The following is a 17,887-nucleotide window of genomic DNA, read 5'->3' as shown; positions in this document are numbered from 1 at the left end:
TAATGTGTTTGGACGTCTCTCCCACGTAATTAGCGGGGCAATCTTTACAATTAATCTTATAAACGACACCTGACTTCTCTGTAATGGGGAGGGGATCCTTTGGTCTCATCACCCTAGATCGTAATGTCTGATTCGGGTTATGTGCCACCCTCACATTGTAGGGTGCCAATAACCTAGCCATGGCCTCTGAGATGTTACTAATATGAGGGTAACCTGGACCGTCTGTGGTGTTGGCTCCTCCATTTGAGACCTAACAGGGGGTCTAAGTGGTAGACTATGGCGCCTAATAAATTTCATAGGATAGCCATTGTGTCTGCACACCTTAAGAAGGTTCTTTCTCTCATCCATCCTAGCTCTAGCCGTGGTGCAGTGGGAGTCTACCCTCTTGAAGAGGGTTCTAATACAGCTGGCCTTGTGGGACACCAGATGATTACTATCATGATGTAAAATTCTGGCAATGTGTGTGGGTTTGTGGTAGACCTGGGTCTCAGGGTTCCATCTGGTTGGCGATAAACCAGAACATCAAGAAATGCCAACTTACCCTGGTGTTCTTCTTCTGTATGTGTATGTATGTATGTATGTATGTATAATGGAAAACCAAGTTTTGGAAATGACAGTTGTAAATATACCAGGGTGCTGGGTGATGTAATGTCATTATGTTTACTTTATAAAATCCTAATTAAAAATAGAGGGCTCTGAGACTCTCACGAGCTCCAGTGTAGAGTGCTGTACTAAAGCAGAACTCAAGAAGAGTAATCTAGGTCTCCCTTACTGAATGGAAATTAAGAAATTGCAATAAAATCTATTTCTATTATTTCTGTCATTAATCCTGGAAACACAGATACCCACACCAAAACACCCCCCCCAAGCTGAGATGAAATCTTTCTTTGCAACACAACACATTTTAAACTCTCTTTCTTTCATCCAGTGAATGCTATGCTGTTTAGAGGTTTTTTTTTCTAGACTTGATAAAACATGAAAGACAAACAACTTCAAAAATGATGACTATATTACATATTGTTTTCTTTGTCACAATAACAAAATGGAAATGACCTACAGCATGGCTGGAGCCATGGTTTCCAGATGATGTTGTAGAAAGACAGCTGTTGTGGGACAGGAGTGAGAGTTTTGAGATGCTCTTCTCTGGCTTTGTTTATTCTCTCCAGAATTGTGTAAAATTGTGGTTCACTGTCTGCTGACAGAGGCATGGCTTCTTTAGGGTCTCTTGAGAGATGATACAGTAGAGGAGGATCATGATGGGTGACTCCTTCTCCAGAACATGGACAGTACTTAATGGGATAACAGGCTCCAGATCCTTCAGGTTGGAAAATTGGGGTCACATAATGGGCTTTCCACACATTTCCACCTGATGGGAAAGAATCTGATTCATTAAAATGGAAGCAAACTATGAACAAGTTTTAAACAGTCAAGTTTTCTGTGGAGGAAATTGCACGCGCAGCAAACTGCCATGCTTCCCCCCCCCCACAAACCTCATAACCTTTTGATACCCTTTGCCCTAATGAAGCAGCCAGAAGTTCATACCCTTTTGACTTAATGCCTTACCTATCTAAACAGATAATATGCTTAGTTCCTTCTCCTATCTCTGCCTGTCTTTGTTAGTTCCTTCTCCTGTTTGCTCTTTACCTGATCTCTGAACATGTAATGTGTTACTAGAAATAGTTGCTTACATGAAGACATTTTCCAGTGAAGAAACCTTTGTCAGCATTAAATGGTAAAGCCTATGTATGTAACAAGTATATAAGAAGCAATAAATTCAGTTTGTCAAGCTGTGTCCTGCAGCTTCAAACCTCTGTGTCAGAATCCAATTATATTTCATCTTTAATTATCAAATATAGAAACTCCCAATTCTGCCTTCTCTGGATTCTGCCATAAGAGGGAGAGAAGGGGGAGAACAAAGGGGCTTTATGGCCCTCACTTCCTTCAGTAGACTTCTAAGAAACTGAATGTGTTTATTGCACATCAAAGAAAGAATTTGAATGTAACTAGCATCAAAGAACCTTACCCTGACAAAGGGAGCTAATTACCTTTCATGTAGTTTATCTGAAGTCTCTATACAGACGGAAGAAAGAAGCAAAGGGGTGGAATTGTGATGCCTGAAACTATCACTGGAAGGGGGGGTGATTGGATGGGACTGCTGGGGAACCCCTTAAAACCTTGAATGGGAGAGCTTGGACCCCAAGTCCTGTCTAGCATGCCTGCAGCCACTTCTTCTTAATAAAGGATTCCTGTTGGAAGAATTATTCCAAGAGTTCTGTCTTCTTAAGATGCAAAGTGGGGTGGGTCCTTACACTCTGCTCAAGACATGCCTGCGTCTTTTTCTTAGTGTCCTACATCTGGCACCTGAAAACAGGGACAGCCCCCCCATGGAGCAACTGGGACAGCCCCCCCCCTTCCGAGGGAGCAACAGCCAACTTACTTACCAGCATCTGGAATAGACTCTAAGTGCACTTTCGTCCTACGGGACCCCTCAGTGGTAAGTAAGGGTTGCAATCTATCTCAGCACTAGCAAAGGAACTCAGATTCCTGTTACACAAATCAGACGTGAAAACGCCTGATACGGACAAAAGGAAGTTGGTGGGTGAGGTAGGGAAACATTCCCCTTGATATCCTAAGCGCTGGACACTTAGGTTACGAGATTGGGAAAAAATAGGGCATACTTTACATCTTGAATCTTGGGCTCCAGTACAGGTATTACATCAATGGCATCAATGCCATCAAGCAGTGGAAAAATTTGGTTCAGATGCTTCAGCATGGCAACAATTAACTACAAGCCCCACACCTGATTAGGATCAAAGTAAAAACTGTGCCTCCGAAAGCATCTTTAATTGGATTTTCAGCTCCTTCTGAAGAGGCTAATTCTTTTGCCTCCTTACAGCCACCATACACCCCCGTAAGGAAAATATTAGAGGAACAATCTTGAAGTAGAAAATATATATATGGGGAATCATCAGAGGAATTTAAAGAAACAAATTAAAATGTACTCCTCTGCAATGTGTTTTGAACAATTGGGATGTTTTGAAACTTCAAGTAGCTGTTAAGTTTAACCCTGTCAGACAATGTCTGATGGTGCTTTGTGTTGATGTGTAGAAGTATAAATAATCTTTAACAAGACAACATTGAAAAACTTTGTAATCCTCTGGTTGGCTAGTTTACCTGATAACAATTAAAGCCACAGAAGAAAAAGAAAAGAAAATTCAAAGAACTGAAAGCAAGTTTTTTCTTCTCTTTTCCCCCTTTTAATCTGGCTCTAATCAATTCCCTTTTGTCAAGGGGTGAGGAGAGGAGGCTGCTACTTTTCCCTCACCCTTCACACCTTCAATATTCCTTTTAGTCTTTCCCCAATGTCTTTTGAAGTTGCTGGGATAAGTTGGAAGTAACCATAAATGCTCTCCTCCTTTTTAATTAAAAGGGGAGGCCTGTTTTAGCATCAAACCCCAAACTGATGTGTGTTTTGTTTATGTATATGTGTGTATATGTGTGTATGGCCACCCAGAACATTATGCTTGGGCTTGGAATGGTGAGAAAAATAGGAGATGATTAAAAGGGCCCTATAAAAAAAACCACGTTTGGTTAGAATCATCTCATGATTTTTCTTGCTTCTTGCAGGACAAGCCATATGTCTAAATCAATGTTGTTTTATTAGTATTTGTGTATATATGTTTGTCTGTGTTGTTCTGTGTTATTTCCAAGACTTGGAAGAGGGTCAAACCCTCTCTGATAACAACAATACAAAAAGGCCTTATTTAAAAATAACTAGTTTGCCTGGAGAAAGTATGAAATGAAATATTTGTATGTGGAATTGTTTATACAAGCAGCTAGAATGAAAATGAATGAATTAATTTGTTGATACCTAAGTGTGTGTGTTAGCCCTCAAACCCCACCCCCCACCCAGGCTGTAAAAGAAATAAAAAACTGCAGATTTTATTGTTGTAATTGAAAAGTAATAGTAAGTGTTTGCATGAGAAAAGTCCCATGGAGAATGTGTGAGAGAATTTATGGAAAATGCATGCCAAGGAGAGAAAACTAATTTTTAGTGGTGAGAAGTTTGTAACAAAAACTTTTCCTGTCTCTTTTGTTTTTCAACTGGCTGTGTTGCTTTAAGAGCAAGAGAGACAGAAAGTAGAAGGGGGGAACTGTTCATTTAAAACTTTTTTTCCTCTCTGCTTAGAATTCCAGTTTGCGAATGGAGATGAAATTTAATGACCACTCTTGCAGTTTCAGATTACAAAGTTTTACTCGAAAGAAGAGACAGTAATTGTTGGACAATTTTTTGGGAAAAAAATTGTTGAGTTTAAATTGTTTAGTTAGACCTATATATCTATCAACCTAAAGAAATGACTCTGAATTGTTTTACTTAAGTTTTGTAAATGTTTAACCTACTTAATAGAAATTTGTTTCCATCTGAATGGTATTTGATTAACTTGGAATTTGACTTATTGACCAAAGGAAAACAACCTGGAAAGTGTCTTACACTGCAGTGCATTCCTCATCACAATGCTCAGGATTATCTGCTGCTATTTTAGCTTTCCACACCTTTTCTCAATAGACTTTTAACTTAATCTCTGACTCTCATTATGTGTGCCAATTTATTTTTAATTTTCCAGGTGCTTACATCATGCCCAGGATCGACCCCAATCTTATGGCTTTGTTTTTAACTTTACAGCAGCTATCCTTTGTTTCTCACATATGCATCGGTCTTTTAAGGACTGCCTTCACAAACAAATAAAAAAGGAGGGATCAAGGGTACCTAATTTGGCATGGATAACTCATCAAGTCAATAAAGTCCTAATAACTTTAAATCAGCTAAATATTTCCTTTCAAAAAACTATTGCCCACCAGCATCACTTTCAGCAGAAAGCTGTGCTCCCTCATTGGGCAACCAGCCAAAGAAGTCATGGCATCAAGTCCAGAACCCAATACTGGAAATGAAGCAGGTGACTCTTCAGACAGCACAACGTCCCTTTCGCTCTCGCCATCGCAGTTGACCAACAACCTGGGATGATGTGAAAAACCTAACATCCAAAGCACAGATGGTTCTGTAGCAACAGGGAAAAGAACTTACACCAGAGAATTTATGCGCTGCCATATTTGTGGTTTTGACTGCAAATTCCTTAGTCATTCTTTGCCTCTCTTTCCTTCTTAATTGCTGTGTGGGGGCTCAAGCTCTCCCACTCATCCTTTAGAATCACGGATGAAATATAATATTTGGGTGCAATTAGCTAATATCACACAAATGACAGACCTTTGTATTTCTGAATCATATGATATGGAAAATCTATTATCTACCTGTCTTATACCTTTGTGTGTTCCCGCTTCAGTTTTAAAAAAATTATATTGGTTAAGCAATTTTCTATCAGACAATGAATATTATTATGCAACTATGTCAAACTGGGGTCCTATCTCTTATATCTTACCCCTTGATGCTATTGTTTTACATACACCAATTGTAGCTGTTCCTACAAATCTTACTTGTGCAAAAATTGTCAATTGTACTACTTCATCTAAAAAACTTCATTGTATACATGTCAGTCAAGGAATTTTAAATTGTACCTCCTTTCAAGAGGTATCCTTTAATTATTCACATATATGGTTATTCAATGTCTTTTTTTCTCTACTTTCAATTTTCCACACTAAACTACCATTAACTTACCTCAGGAACAAGTTATGTTTTGTATAAACAAATGCAAAGTTATATGTCCCCTGACTAATACCCACTAACTACTCCAGCTTAGGATAATGTCTTCACTAATAAAATAGAGAAGAGTGAGATGTGGAGGAAATTGCACGCGCAGCAAACTGCCATGCTTCCCCCCCCACAAACCTCATAACCTTTTGATACCCTTTGTCCTAATGAAGCAGCCAGAAGTTCATACCCTTTTGACTTAATGCCTTACCTATCTAAACAGATAATATGCTTAGTTCCTTCTCCTATCTCTTCCTCTTTGTTAGTTCCTTCTCCTGTTTGCTCTTTACCTGATCTCTGAACATGTAATGTGTTACTAGAAAATAGTTGCTTACATGAAGACATTTTCCAGTGAAGAAACCTTTGTCAGCATTAAATGGTAAAGCCTATGTATGTAACAAGTATATAAGAATCAATAAACTCAAGAGTTTGTCAAGCTGTGTCCTGCAGCTTCAAACCTCTGCTCAAGACATGCCTGTGTCTTTTTCTTAGCGTCCTACAGTTTTCACCAATATAACTGTTTCAATTCTAGTTTGGCAATTGAGACAAGCAATCTTGTTATGTTGCCTGTATTCTCTTTTAGGAAAGAAATATGCTACTGTTCCACTCCTTTATTTCTTTTTAATACAGAAAAGAGGCAATGCATTTGCTTGTAATATAGCTTCACTTCTCTTTATTGTTTCGCTACCCATGTTGTTTGAAGATTTTTTTCTCTGTGAGTTCTGTATTTCTTTATGATATAAGTGTACTACAATGAAATTCTATGTTAATGTCATGTTAATTCTTACAGAGTAATACAAATTTCTGAATTAGGCCCACAACATTTTATATCAATTATTCTGACATCAAAATTAATCTTGCTAATTAGCCTTTTGAGATTAATTATGCTTGGTATTACTATTTTTGGTGCAGGTGGCAGTATCAAGAAAACATCTGAGAATCTTTAATGTTAAGTTTTAAATTAGTCAGTCTGCCTTATTTTTTCCTGAGGAATTTCTTCTGCATTATAAAGTGTTACATAAAATTCTTTAATTATTTTTTATTACATTGTTTTGACATTGTAAATTGCCTCTCACATCTTGTAATTTATCAATTTCTTCTCTCTTTCTTTTTTCAATTGATAAGCCAACCATCTCCCCGGCTTATTGGCATTTTCAAAAAAGTTTTGTTTTGCTCTTTAGATTTGTTGAGCCAGTTCTTCAGCTTCTATTAGATTTAATTTGTGTTTTATTATCTCCATTCGTTCTTTAAGAGTTTTCTTTTGTAGGTATCTTTGTAGTTCTAATTCTAATTTTGTAAGTTCTTTTTTGAGCTTAGTTTGTTGTTATTTTTTGTCTTTAATCTTTTTCACCATATAGGTTATGGCTACTCTAAAATATGCTTCGTTGGGATCCCTGATATTGTTTGTCCCACGTTCTCAATGTCTGATGTGCCAGGCAGAGTTCTATGTGCCGGTTTATTGAGTTTTTATCAGAGAGCCAAGCCTCCTTAAGTAAGCGGCTTCCTTTAGTAGTGTCGCTGGATAGTGTACGTACATCGGTGAGGTCAAACTGGTGGCCAAAATCAGCCATATGTGTCCAAAAGATTGAGCACAAGCTGGCCATTAAAAGGTGCGAACAGCACTCACAGGTATGGACACATATGGCTGATTTTGGCCACCTGCTCAGGGGAGAGGGGGTGGTAAAGGCCCTAATAGATTCAGACCCGATGCCTAATCAGCCTGCCAATGGTACAGAAACTAGGGTTGCAAGTGAGGAAGCTAAGGCAGCCCATGAAATTTGAGCAGGTTGATGGTTCCCTAGTGGGGGAACTAGCTACCTCCTACTTGACTGAACCGGGGCACCTGAGGCTAGGGGACCACCAAGAGACTATTAGGTTTGTGGTCACCCCAAAAATATCCTAGCTAGCTAAGTGGAGCCCCAAGGTCCATTGGGAGAAAACTGTGAAGTGAATAGTAATGAAAAGGAGGAGCCCTGACCTCCCAGGGTAAAGAAGGGCAGGTCCATACCAGAGAGAAAGGTAAAAGGAAACCCCGAATGCAGCAAGGCCATGTCAGATCAGGAGGAGGAGCAGAGAATACCGAGATGGAGTGTAGCCCCACAGACTGTGCCATTGAGATTTTGCTTGGACTGAAACTCTCAAAGCCAAATATATACTCCATGATTCCAAGGGAGCTGAGGGAGCTGAGAGACTACATCAATAAGAATTTGGCAAGGGGATTTATCCAAGCAGCAAAATCCCGAGTAGCAGTCCCTGTGCTATTCAAAAGCAGAAAGATGGGTCACTGAGATTGTGCATTGATTTTCGTGGAATTAACAGAGTGTGCATGGAAAACATGTACCCAATCCTCCTTATGACAGACATATTGGAACACTTATCCAAGGGGAAGGTTTTCACAAAATTGGACCTGAGGGAGGCATACTATTGAGTGAAAATGAAGGAAGGCAACAAGTGGAAAACTTTCAACTGCCTTCTAGGAAGCTACCAATTTAAGGTGATGCCATTTGGCCTACAAGGGGACCTAGTCGTATTTATGCAGCTCATAAATGAGGTGTGCATGAAAACCTCTACAAGGAAGTTTTGGTTTATCTGGATGACATCCTCATCTACTCTGAGAAAATGGATGAGCATGTAAAACTTGTGCGGCAGGTGCCAAAAAAACTTTTGGACACTAAGCTGATGCCAAATTGTCAAAATGCGAGTTTCGCAAAACCAGCCTACCTAGGTTACAGAGTGTTGTGTGAGGTGGTGGAGATGGGCGCAGGGAAAGTGAGATCCATCTTGGAATGGCAAGCTCCTCAGACCCGCAAGCAGCTATAGAGCTTCTTGTGGTTCACAAACTTTTACAGCCAATTCATCCCTTCCTTCACCAAGACTGTCCTGCCCATCACAGGACTATTGAAAATGGCAGGAGGGGGAGAGAAGCCCTGCCCAACCCAGCCCTTGAACTGGATGATAGAATGTCAAGCGGCATTTAAAAATTTGAAAGGGCTGTTCGCGGCTGAGCCAGTTTTAAAACATCCAAACCCAGAGGAGCTATTTGTAATTCAGGCAGATGCCAGGGATGTGGCCATAGGAATGGTCCTTCTCCAGCGAAACCAGGAGGGGAAGATGCAACTGTGCGCAAACACGTCCTGAAAACTGAAGCAGATCGAGAGTGCACCGTGTGGGGAAAAAGGAGACTTTGCAGTGTGGTGGGTGCTTGTAACCTGGAGGCAATTCCTGGAAGGGAGTAAAATCCCATTCAAGATGTGGACTGACCATAAAAACTTGAAAACCCCACACACACTTTCCCCCAAGCATGTCCGGTAGGCTCAGTATTTCAACTGGTTTGACTTTGACTTGAAGTACATCGGGGGGGGGGATTTCCTGGTGGATGCCTTGTCCTGCATGCCTCAGTATACGAGTAATTGAGAGGAGGTGGTGAACTCCATCATCCCTATGAGGCAGCAAGCAGCGCAAGCACCACCAGGTGGCAAAAGAAGAAAAGGAGCTCACTTCCTACTGATATTTTTGCCCAGTAACTAAAACAGGAGATACAAACTGGCGCATAGTTTGGGGCTTATTAAAGACAGCTAACCCTGAGGGAGGGGTTGGTATGGAAGGGGGACAAGCTATACATCCCAGATAGCTTGTGACTACAAATTTTAAAGTGTAGCTACAATGCCAAGCAAGCTGGCTTCTTTGAATTTCTAAAGACTCACATCTAGCTAACCGTCAGTTTTGATGGCCAAAGATGAAAAAGGATATTGAAAGCTATGCGAAAAGCTGTGCTGTGTGTGCAGCAAGAGAATTCCTGGAAAGAGCCCGGGGTTGCTGCAGCAGGTTGCCAACCTACCAGACCCTAGGAGGAGATAGCCATGGACTTCATTGTGGAACTACCCAAAGGTGGGGGGAACATTGTGATTTGGACTGTCATGGACCTGTCCTCCAAGCAAGTCCATTTCACCGTGTGCCATGGACTCCCCTTTGCCCAGAAGCTAGCAAAGATGTTTCTGCAGCACATTTATCATCTGCATGGGGAGAGCCCAAGCACATCATTTCAGACCAAGGGGTCCAGTTCACTGCTAGGTTCTGGAGGGAGTTTATAAGGATTGGGAGGCTTCCGAGGCCTCTATGGAAGGCTGGGAGACTTGCTCTCTCCCGTTCAGTTTTGCATCGCTGGGGGGCCCTGAAAAGGGCTGAAAGTTGCCCCGAAGAGGTGACCAGCAAGGAGGGGCTTTCGCTGGATTGCGGAAGAGCAGCAATTCTCCCGTCAGAGCAGGCGATCCCTCCAAACCGGTGGACGAAAGGACCAGCCATAGAAATATGGCTCGTCCCTAGGCTGCTAACAGCCAAAGTCACATTACCATCTGGCAACTTCAAAGCAGCGTGGACAGGACTGGGTGAGGTTTGCTTCTCTTACATCCTAATTATTTAATTACCTGCATAAGCTGCTAAAGTACTTTCCCCCCTGTGGTGAGGGAAGGGGGATTCTAGCCCTCCCTCCAGAAACAGCAGCAATTAACCACTTGGGAGTTTAAAACGTTGGAAAAATACTGGGATTCTAATTGGAATTCTATTTCCTAAAATTGGTGGATTATAAAATTTGTAACTTTCTACTCTCTATTTTTTTTCTCTGATTTTCACTCTAATTACTATTGAAGATTTGAGGTTTTTTTCCTCTTAAAATAGAGGGGGGGGGCTAAAAAGATCCAACTAACTCTGAGATGTAACCTGCTATTCTTCAAGAGACTTGTTGACAGCTTTGAAAATAGATAAGATATAAAGCAACCTTGAAACACCATCTGCAAAAAACTCAGCTCAGCTCCCCATTTGGTGGACTTTCTGACTTTTTGAGTTTAATATACTAAATATACTACAATGGAAGAACAGGAATGGATTCCTTTTACAGAGGAAGTACAGGAATAAATTCTTTGTATGTTAAAAGCGATGATCCAAACTTTGCATATAAGTCTGGATATGCAAACTCAAACTATGAGTTCAACCAAAGAATTATCTATACAGAATTCTATAGAGAAAGTGAAACAACTAAATGTTATGACAGAAGACTTAGATACTCGACAAATACAGACAATGGAAAACACAAAAAAGAAACTGATAATAGAGAACAAGGAAAGGACTTTCTTATAAACCAGAAGGAATTTGAAGATAAAAAAGAAAAACAGATGAAATAGAAGATAAATACTTTGGGACAATTGCATCGAACTGGAAAAACAAAGAGACTACCAGCTAAATCAACTAGTCCTCTTAAGAAAACATCAACTAGATGCTTTTATGAACATCAAACAATAGCCACAACAATAGGAGATTTGTTTGATGATTTAAAGGCAAAGATACGAAAAATGACCTGGCAGAGAAAAAAAGCTAGAATAAGATTGAAAAAAATTGGGGTTTTGATCTATACATGAGATCTAAAATAGAATATATCTAAATGGATAGAATATGTATTCTGAACACAAGATATTGTAATGATTTGAAATAAAGAAAATGTTGGTCACATAAAATCTAGAAATATATTGAAATAAGAATATTATACTATCTTATTAGATTGGTAAGATAGATGGTAGAATTTATATACAAGGTGTGTATTTTAAATATTAGAATGTATGAGGAATTGTGATAAAGGAATTGTGTTTAATTAAAAATTGGAAAAAATAAATATTAAATGTTAAATTAAAATATTAAGGGAAAATTAACCATCAGGTTACTGATTGGCTAAAAGTTTGAATGTTTACGAATAACTAAGATTTGAATTTAAGATATTGTTATGAGTTGAAACAAAGGTTAAATAAAACTTAGAAGTATACATCTAATAATTAAATTTGTATATGGTTTTGTGGTACAAATGTTAGTGGTTTATTTTTATTTTTTATTTATTTTTTTCTCTTTCTGGAAAGGAAGAAAGAAAGGAAGTAGAAGAAAAGAAAAAAAATTATTAGCCCCAAATGTGAGATATGACACTTAGAAATTGGGATCATTTAAAATCTGGAAATGATAAAGATTAAATGTTAAACTTAAATATCAGTGAGAAATTAAAGTTAAGAAAAACTTACTAGGTTATTGTCTAAAAAGTGGAATGTCAAATTAATTAAGATACATATAGACTGAAGATTATTGATGAATATTAGAAAGGTACTTTTTGTTTGATTGATAGAATAAGAATTGTATTGGTTCGAATATGACAGTAGATATTATGGAGGAAAGAGGGAATTAGTTGTTGTAATACTTTGAGATTTGTACTGATGATATTCAAATATAATGGAATTACTGTGCTTAGCCGCCATGCTACTTTTCAAATATGTAAATGTAATATTGTAAAATTAATAAAAAACCTGGGGGGAAAAGGATGATTGGGTCCTCTTGGGGGCTTAGTTCAGCTTTTCATCTGAGTACAAATGGGGCCACAGAATGGTGGAACAGTACCTGCATTGTTATGTAAATTACTAGCAGTCTAACTGGGCAGGACTCCTGCCATTCGCTGAGATGGCATATAATAACATGATACACAGTAGCACAGGTTTCACTCCTTTTAAGATAGCCACAGGGCTAGAATTCACATCTATGCCAGAATGCCCTCAGGAGCCTCCCTCCTTGGGCACTTTAGCCAAGTGGGTAGACTCATTCCAGAGTGTCTGGAGCAATGTAAAAAAAGCTTTAAACAAAGCAACAGAAAGCCAGAAGAAACAGGCAGATAAAAAGCAAGCTCCTCTTCCATGTGGGAGATAAAATGTATTTGTGTAGAAAATATCTAAAGTTGAAGCAAACTTGCAAAAAGCTAGGTCTGAAGTACATAGGACCATTTACCATCGTAAAAGTCATCAATATGATTACTAGAGTTAAGGCTGCCCAGAATACTGGGTAAAGTACAACCAGTGTTTCACTGCAGCCTGCTGAAACCGTTTCAGGGTTCTAGGATGAGACCAGTTGAGAAAGAGGGCCCTGGTCCGATAATAGTGTGTGTGTATGTGGGGGAGACACATTATGAAGTTAAAAGCATCCTACACTCTAGAATCCACAAGGGGAAGTTGTAGTACCTAATCCAGTGGAAGGGTTACCCTATGTCGGAGGCTACATAGACAAAAGTCCATAATGTTAAGGCGGATCGCTTAATAGAGAAATTCCATAATACATGTCCCCGGAAACTGGGACCCTCATGTAATGTGTGCTTATTGTTTTTTAGGTTCCTTCCAGTTTCTAGGGGGCCAGCCTGTCAAGCTTCAAAGAAACTTATTCTGTTTCAGCCATTGTTGTTTCTTAGCTTGCCAACAGACCCAGGCAGGAGGGGGGATGATTGGAATGCTCATCACAGGTGTGAGCGGTCCATCATGAGAATCAAGGTCATCAGAGAAGGTCTTGGCTGGGAACTGAAGATTTTCTCATAACAAATGTCTGACACTTAACTGGGGAATGTGATCTGCACTATCAGAGGAGAAGGGAGGTTATACACTTTTAATTTACTATTCTGGCACCATTTTAATTAGAGCTGGTTTTCTATTCATTGGTGCCGTTATCTTCTTCTTGTGCCATATCCGTTACTGGACGTTGGCGATCATGTTTTTATCAACAGCCGCACGAAAAAGTGCTGCTGAGTTTTGTCCAAACCAGTCCCTTAGATTTTGAAGCCACGATGTTCTTCTTCTGCCTGGACCTCGTTTGCCTTCAATTTTTCCCTGGAGGATTAAATGGAGTATGCCGTATTTTTCTGGGTGTCGCATCACATGTCCGAAATATTCTAATTTTCATTTTTTAATTGTTTTGATGATTTCCCTTGGTTTTCCCAGGCGGCTTATTACCTCATTTCTGATCTTGTCAACCCAGCTTATACGTAACAACTGCCTGTAAATCCACATTTCAAATGCTTCTAGTCTCTTCAGGTGGCCTTCTGTCAGAGACCAACTCTCTACTCCATAGAGCAGGATAGAAAAAATATAGCATCTGACAAGCCTGATTTTCAGTCTTAGGTTTATGTCGTGACTGCAGAAGACCTTTTTTCATTTTGAAGAATGCTGTTCGAGCTTTTTCTATCCTTGTCTTTACTTCAATTGTCATGTCCCAGCTTTCATGTAAATTGGAACCAAGGTGTGTGATCGATATGTGCTGATATGCTGTGCTCCATAAAGTTTTGCATTAAAGATTGGAATGTCTCATCTGTGCTTGCTTCATTGGGATCATCAATTGGAACCTTGACATCCTAGGTCAAAGTGACAGTTTTTGATTGAACTGTAAAGCAGAGATACAACTGTTCTTTATACAAACTAAAAGAAACAGATACTGAAATACTGATCCATTAATTCTTCAAAATATTGACATTCCATCATCTTTCAAGAAGTACAGAGTACTGTATCTATTTTTGTATGCAGGGTTTTTAAAAATAATTTATTTTGACATCCCTACATTTGGAAAGGGGTAAAAGTGGAAGGATACATTTTGTTCCAATTGAGAAAAATCAAATCAAAATGCAAAGCATATCAGTTTTGAAGTCATTTCAACACATAACCCTGCAAGCTAAAACACAGGCAAATTAGGATTTCTTCGGAGGAACCCTTGACACTTACTCTCCTTCTCGTACCACCGCACTGCATGTAAGTATATTCCACAGTAATGAAACATAAATTCATGCTCTGAATGCTGAACAAGTCCATGCAGCAAAGGCATCAAATTCCGGCCATCAATTACCCTAAAAGGACAACAAGCACAGATTTTCAATAGATGTACTTGAAGTACTTCAGAGCCTTGCATTAATAGTCCAACAACCAAACATTTGTTAATACACTGAATGAATGTAACTGGACATCTATATATACAGTCAAAATCACTTGAAATTCCAAATTCTTGTACATGTGAATTTTCTGGAGTATATGCAAAATTCTTCGGCCAGAAATAATTCTCTATTTACTTCTGCAATTTCTAAAAAATATTGTGATTTTGAAGCCTTCATTAAAGTGAACTGGAATTTCTGGTTGGGATGATGTCCTGAGAAGAAAATACTAATCTCATTGAAAATAAATGAACAGACTTTGTATGCTATCTTAATTGATTAGTTCTTATAAGAGGAGTGGGAAAGACAGTGGCAGAATAACATCATTTTCTAAATTCTCCTATGTTACATTAAACAAGGCAGAAGATAGAACAGTTCTTCTATGCACTACTGCACTTATTATTATTTTTTGCTTACTTTAAACAAACGGAAAAAGGAATAATCATATCAACTAAAAGGCTATTTTTGGATTGTTTTCTTTCTTAGATGGTAACTGTGAGCTAAACTGTTTTTTTAATAGAATTCCAATAAGACTGCCAATAAGATTCCATAGACATGTTCATGAAATCATGAAGAGTCAACCTTACTTTTAAAGATATCTTACTTTTATATGGAAATAAGAATACTCAGTTTTGTCTCAACCACCTCCAAAATATTATTTTTTTCTATTATATTGCTACAGGCAAGTCTATGTTGGTAAAACTTTCTACCAGTGTACTGGGGTTATTTGGACGCTGTAAGTGCTATTCCATGGAAAGAATAGCAATTCAACAATATCAAACTACTTCCCATCCATTCACCCAGCCATCTAGACTTGTGTTCCTAAATGTAGAACAAACATTCTGCTTATATTACTTTTGATCACGCAACTGCCTTACCTCATTTCTGAAAATTTATGAAAAATGCATTTACTTCTTTAATTTGAAACCTCCCAAGTTTTCTCATTGCTTCATTCACCTTTTAAAATAAAATCTGCATAGTTGCAGAATGGAAGGAATAGTTTGAAATATTCTGAAAGTCAATAAATCAGAATCGTAGCAGGTCTGTACTGTTAAGTACTTTTCAGTAGTTTTGGGGATATTACGTTCTGTAGCATCCATACCTGTCTTGTGGCACTGTTTCTCCAGCCAAATGAACTAATGTGGAAAAGATGTCCATTAAGCTTGTTGGTACAGCAATCTCTTTGCCCTCTGGCAGCACTCCTGTCCATCTAACTAATCCTGGAACCCGGATTCCTCCTTCCCAACCTCCCATGGCTTTTCCACCTGGAAATAACATACAAAACCATTTCATGATTATGTGTGTGTGTGTGTGTGTGTTTATATAAATTTGATAAATGAATGATAAAGGAGTGAAGAGTACACTTCTGGAACAGTTGACAAACCAGATTTTAAGAAGAAAATGTATGTGGTTGCTAAGAATTGTCAACAACTTGAGTCTTCTTCTTCTTCTTCTTCTTCTTCTTCTTCTTCTTCTTCTTCTTCTTCTTCTTCTTCTTCTTCTTCTTCTTCTTCTTCTTCTTCTTCTTCTTCTTCTTCTTCTTCTTCTTCTTCTTCTTCTTCTTCTTCTTCTTCTTCTTCTTCTTCTTCTTCTTCTTCTTCTTCTTCTTCTTCCTTCCTCTTCTTCCTTCCTCTTCTCCTTCTTCCAGAATAACAGAGTTGGAAGAGACTTTGGAGGTCTTCCAGTCCCCCTGCTGAGGCAGGAAACCCTATACATTTCAGACAAATGGTTGCAACCTTTTAGAGGCCGAGTGCCCAAACTGCAACCCAAAACCCACTTATGTATTGTTGGGTGCCGGGTGGGCATGGCCCATTGGATGGGTATGGCCCATTGGGTGGGTGTGGCCACAGTGGTAATAGCAGACTGGGTGGGACTAAAAAGTTCAATCAATCAATTCCAACTTTGCGAGATCTTTTTTTCCTGTGGGAAGTTGAAATTGATTGATTGATTGAATCTTTTTTTTTTTTTTGCACATAGTGGCGTAGGCCTAAAGCGAAAAGGTTTTATAAAACCCAGCTGAAGGCCTAGGACTGGGGCGATGGCGATGGCGTGCGTGCCCACAGAGAGGGCTCTGCATGCCACCTGTGGTACACGTGCCATAGGTTCGCCACCACAGCTCTAGTCCATTAATTTTGTCACCTTGTCAAAGAATGCAAAAAGATTTTTGTGGCATGATCTGTTTTTGACAAAGCTATGTTGGCTTTTGATTATGACTTTGTTTGCCTCTACTGTTCACTGATTCGTTGCTTGATTATCTTTTCCAGAATTTCCCAGGTCTTGAGATCAGGCTGATAAGTCTGTAGTTTCCTGGGTCTGTTTTTTTTTTTTTTCCTTTTTTGAAGATGGGAACTACATCAGCTCTTTTCCAGTCCTCTAGAAGTTCTCTGGTGCTCCAGGATCTTTGAAAGATATAGTTCAGTTGTTCTGAGATCCTTCAGAACCTTGGGGTATCATCATCATCATATTAACAGCCCCTTCATCTTCTCCCCTCTTGCCAGCCTCTTGCAATTGCTGCTGATTTCTTGGTAAGTCTGTCTTTGGGAAAGGTTTTGCAAACACAGAGAACTTTCAGCCAGAACCCAGTGCTTCTAACACTTCACTTTTATCTTAGCTAGGTTGTAGAGTTGTAGGGTGTTGTAAACAACAGAACCTTTTAGGACATCAGATTCCTAGAGCAAGAACCCACGAACAATTAAAGGGAATTAAGCAGAAAATTAAACTAAATTATTTATTTACTTAAAAGATTTATATGGCTATCTCAAAACAACTCTGGGCAGCTCACAATCATAGAGCCAATAAATAAAACAATGCAAACAATAAGCAAGTATTATGAGTGATAATTATCTCCCTTGGGATGCCCCATAGCAGGCTCAGCGACTCCATATTGTTTTCATTGTACTCATACAATCTCAGCATCTTGGTAAAAATCTAGGTCTTAAAGGGCTTACAAAAGGCTAGAAAGGAGGAGATCTGTTGAATTGCTGGTGAGATCTGGAGCATGCCCATCCTATCTGATCTAGTGGGATAGGTGGATATTCTTAGGGAGAAGCAGTCCCACAAATGGTCAGTAAGTCAAGCAGATGGTCAGGGTGGTACTCATAAGCACATTAATGTCTACATATAACAATGCTTATCTATGCTTTGTTTTTGCAAAGGGAGACTTATAATCATTAGGTCTTGCAAAATAAATCTTTCTAGGAGATTAAAAGCAACACTGTTAACTCGGATGGATCTGTGTGGGACTTCATAGAGTTACTATTACAAGTCTTTCTTTCAAAGATAATCTTTCATTCTAGCGAAGTTGATTATTTGCAGGAATTAAACTCCTATTTTGCATCTTCTGATTGCACATGCACGCTTCATTGGTCTACTAGATTTTGCTTAAACCAAATTTCAATGTTCCATATCTTAAACTATGTTTA

General features: G+C 38.9%; 1 protein-coding gene across 4 annotated transcripts in view; it reads right to left on the bottom strand.

Annotated features, from left to right (window-relative positions):
* Positions 1-991: 991 nt before the first annotated feature.
* LOC120308288 (arylsulfatase D-like) overlaps positions 992-17,887 on the bottom strand; it is a 55,316-nt gene continuing 38,420 nt past the window's right edge. For 3 of the 4 annotated variants that reach the window (XM_039344154.1, XM_039344156.1, XM_039344155.1), the window contains 3 exons: positions 15,568-15,730; positions 14,263-14,384; positions 992-1,366 (listed from right to left, as the gene is read on the bottom strand). In XM_039344154.1, the coding sequence (XP_039200088.1) occupies positions 1,011-1,366; positions 14,263-14,384; positions 15,568-15,730 (641 nt within the window). In that variant the 3' untranslated portion in view covers positions 992-1,010. Of the gene's footprint in view, positions 1,367-13,681; positions 13,899-14,262; positions 14,385-15,567; positions 15,731-17,887 lie in introns of those variants that run through there. The other variant, XM_039344157.1, reaches the window with a different exon arrangement.

This window comes from Crotalus tigris, unplaced genomic scaffold, assembly GCF_016545835.1.
Source record: "Crotalus tigris isolate CLP2741 ecotype Arizona unplaced genomic scaffold, ASM1654583v1 scf7180000017893.383635, whole genome shotgun sequence".
NCBI lineage: Eukaryota > Metazoa > Chordata > Lepidosauria > Squamata > Viperidae > Crotalus > Crotalus tigris.
Note: the sequence above shows the minus strand (reverse complement) of the source record. Positions and strands in the feature narration are given on the sequence as shown.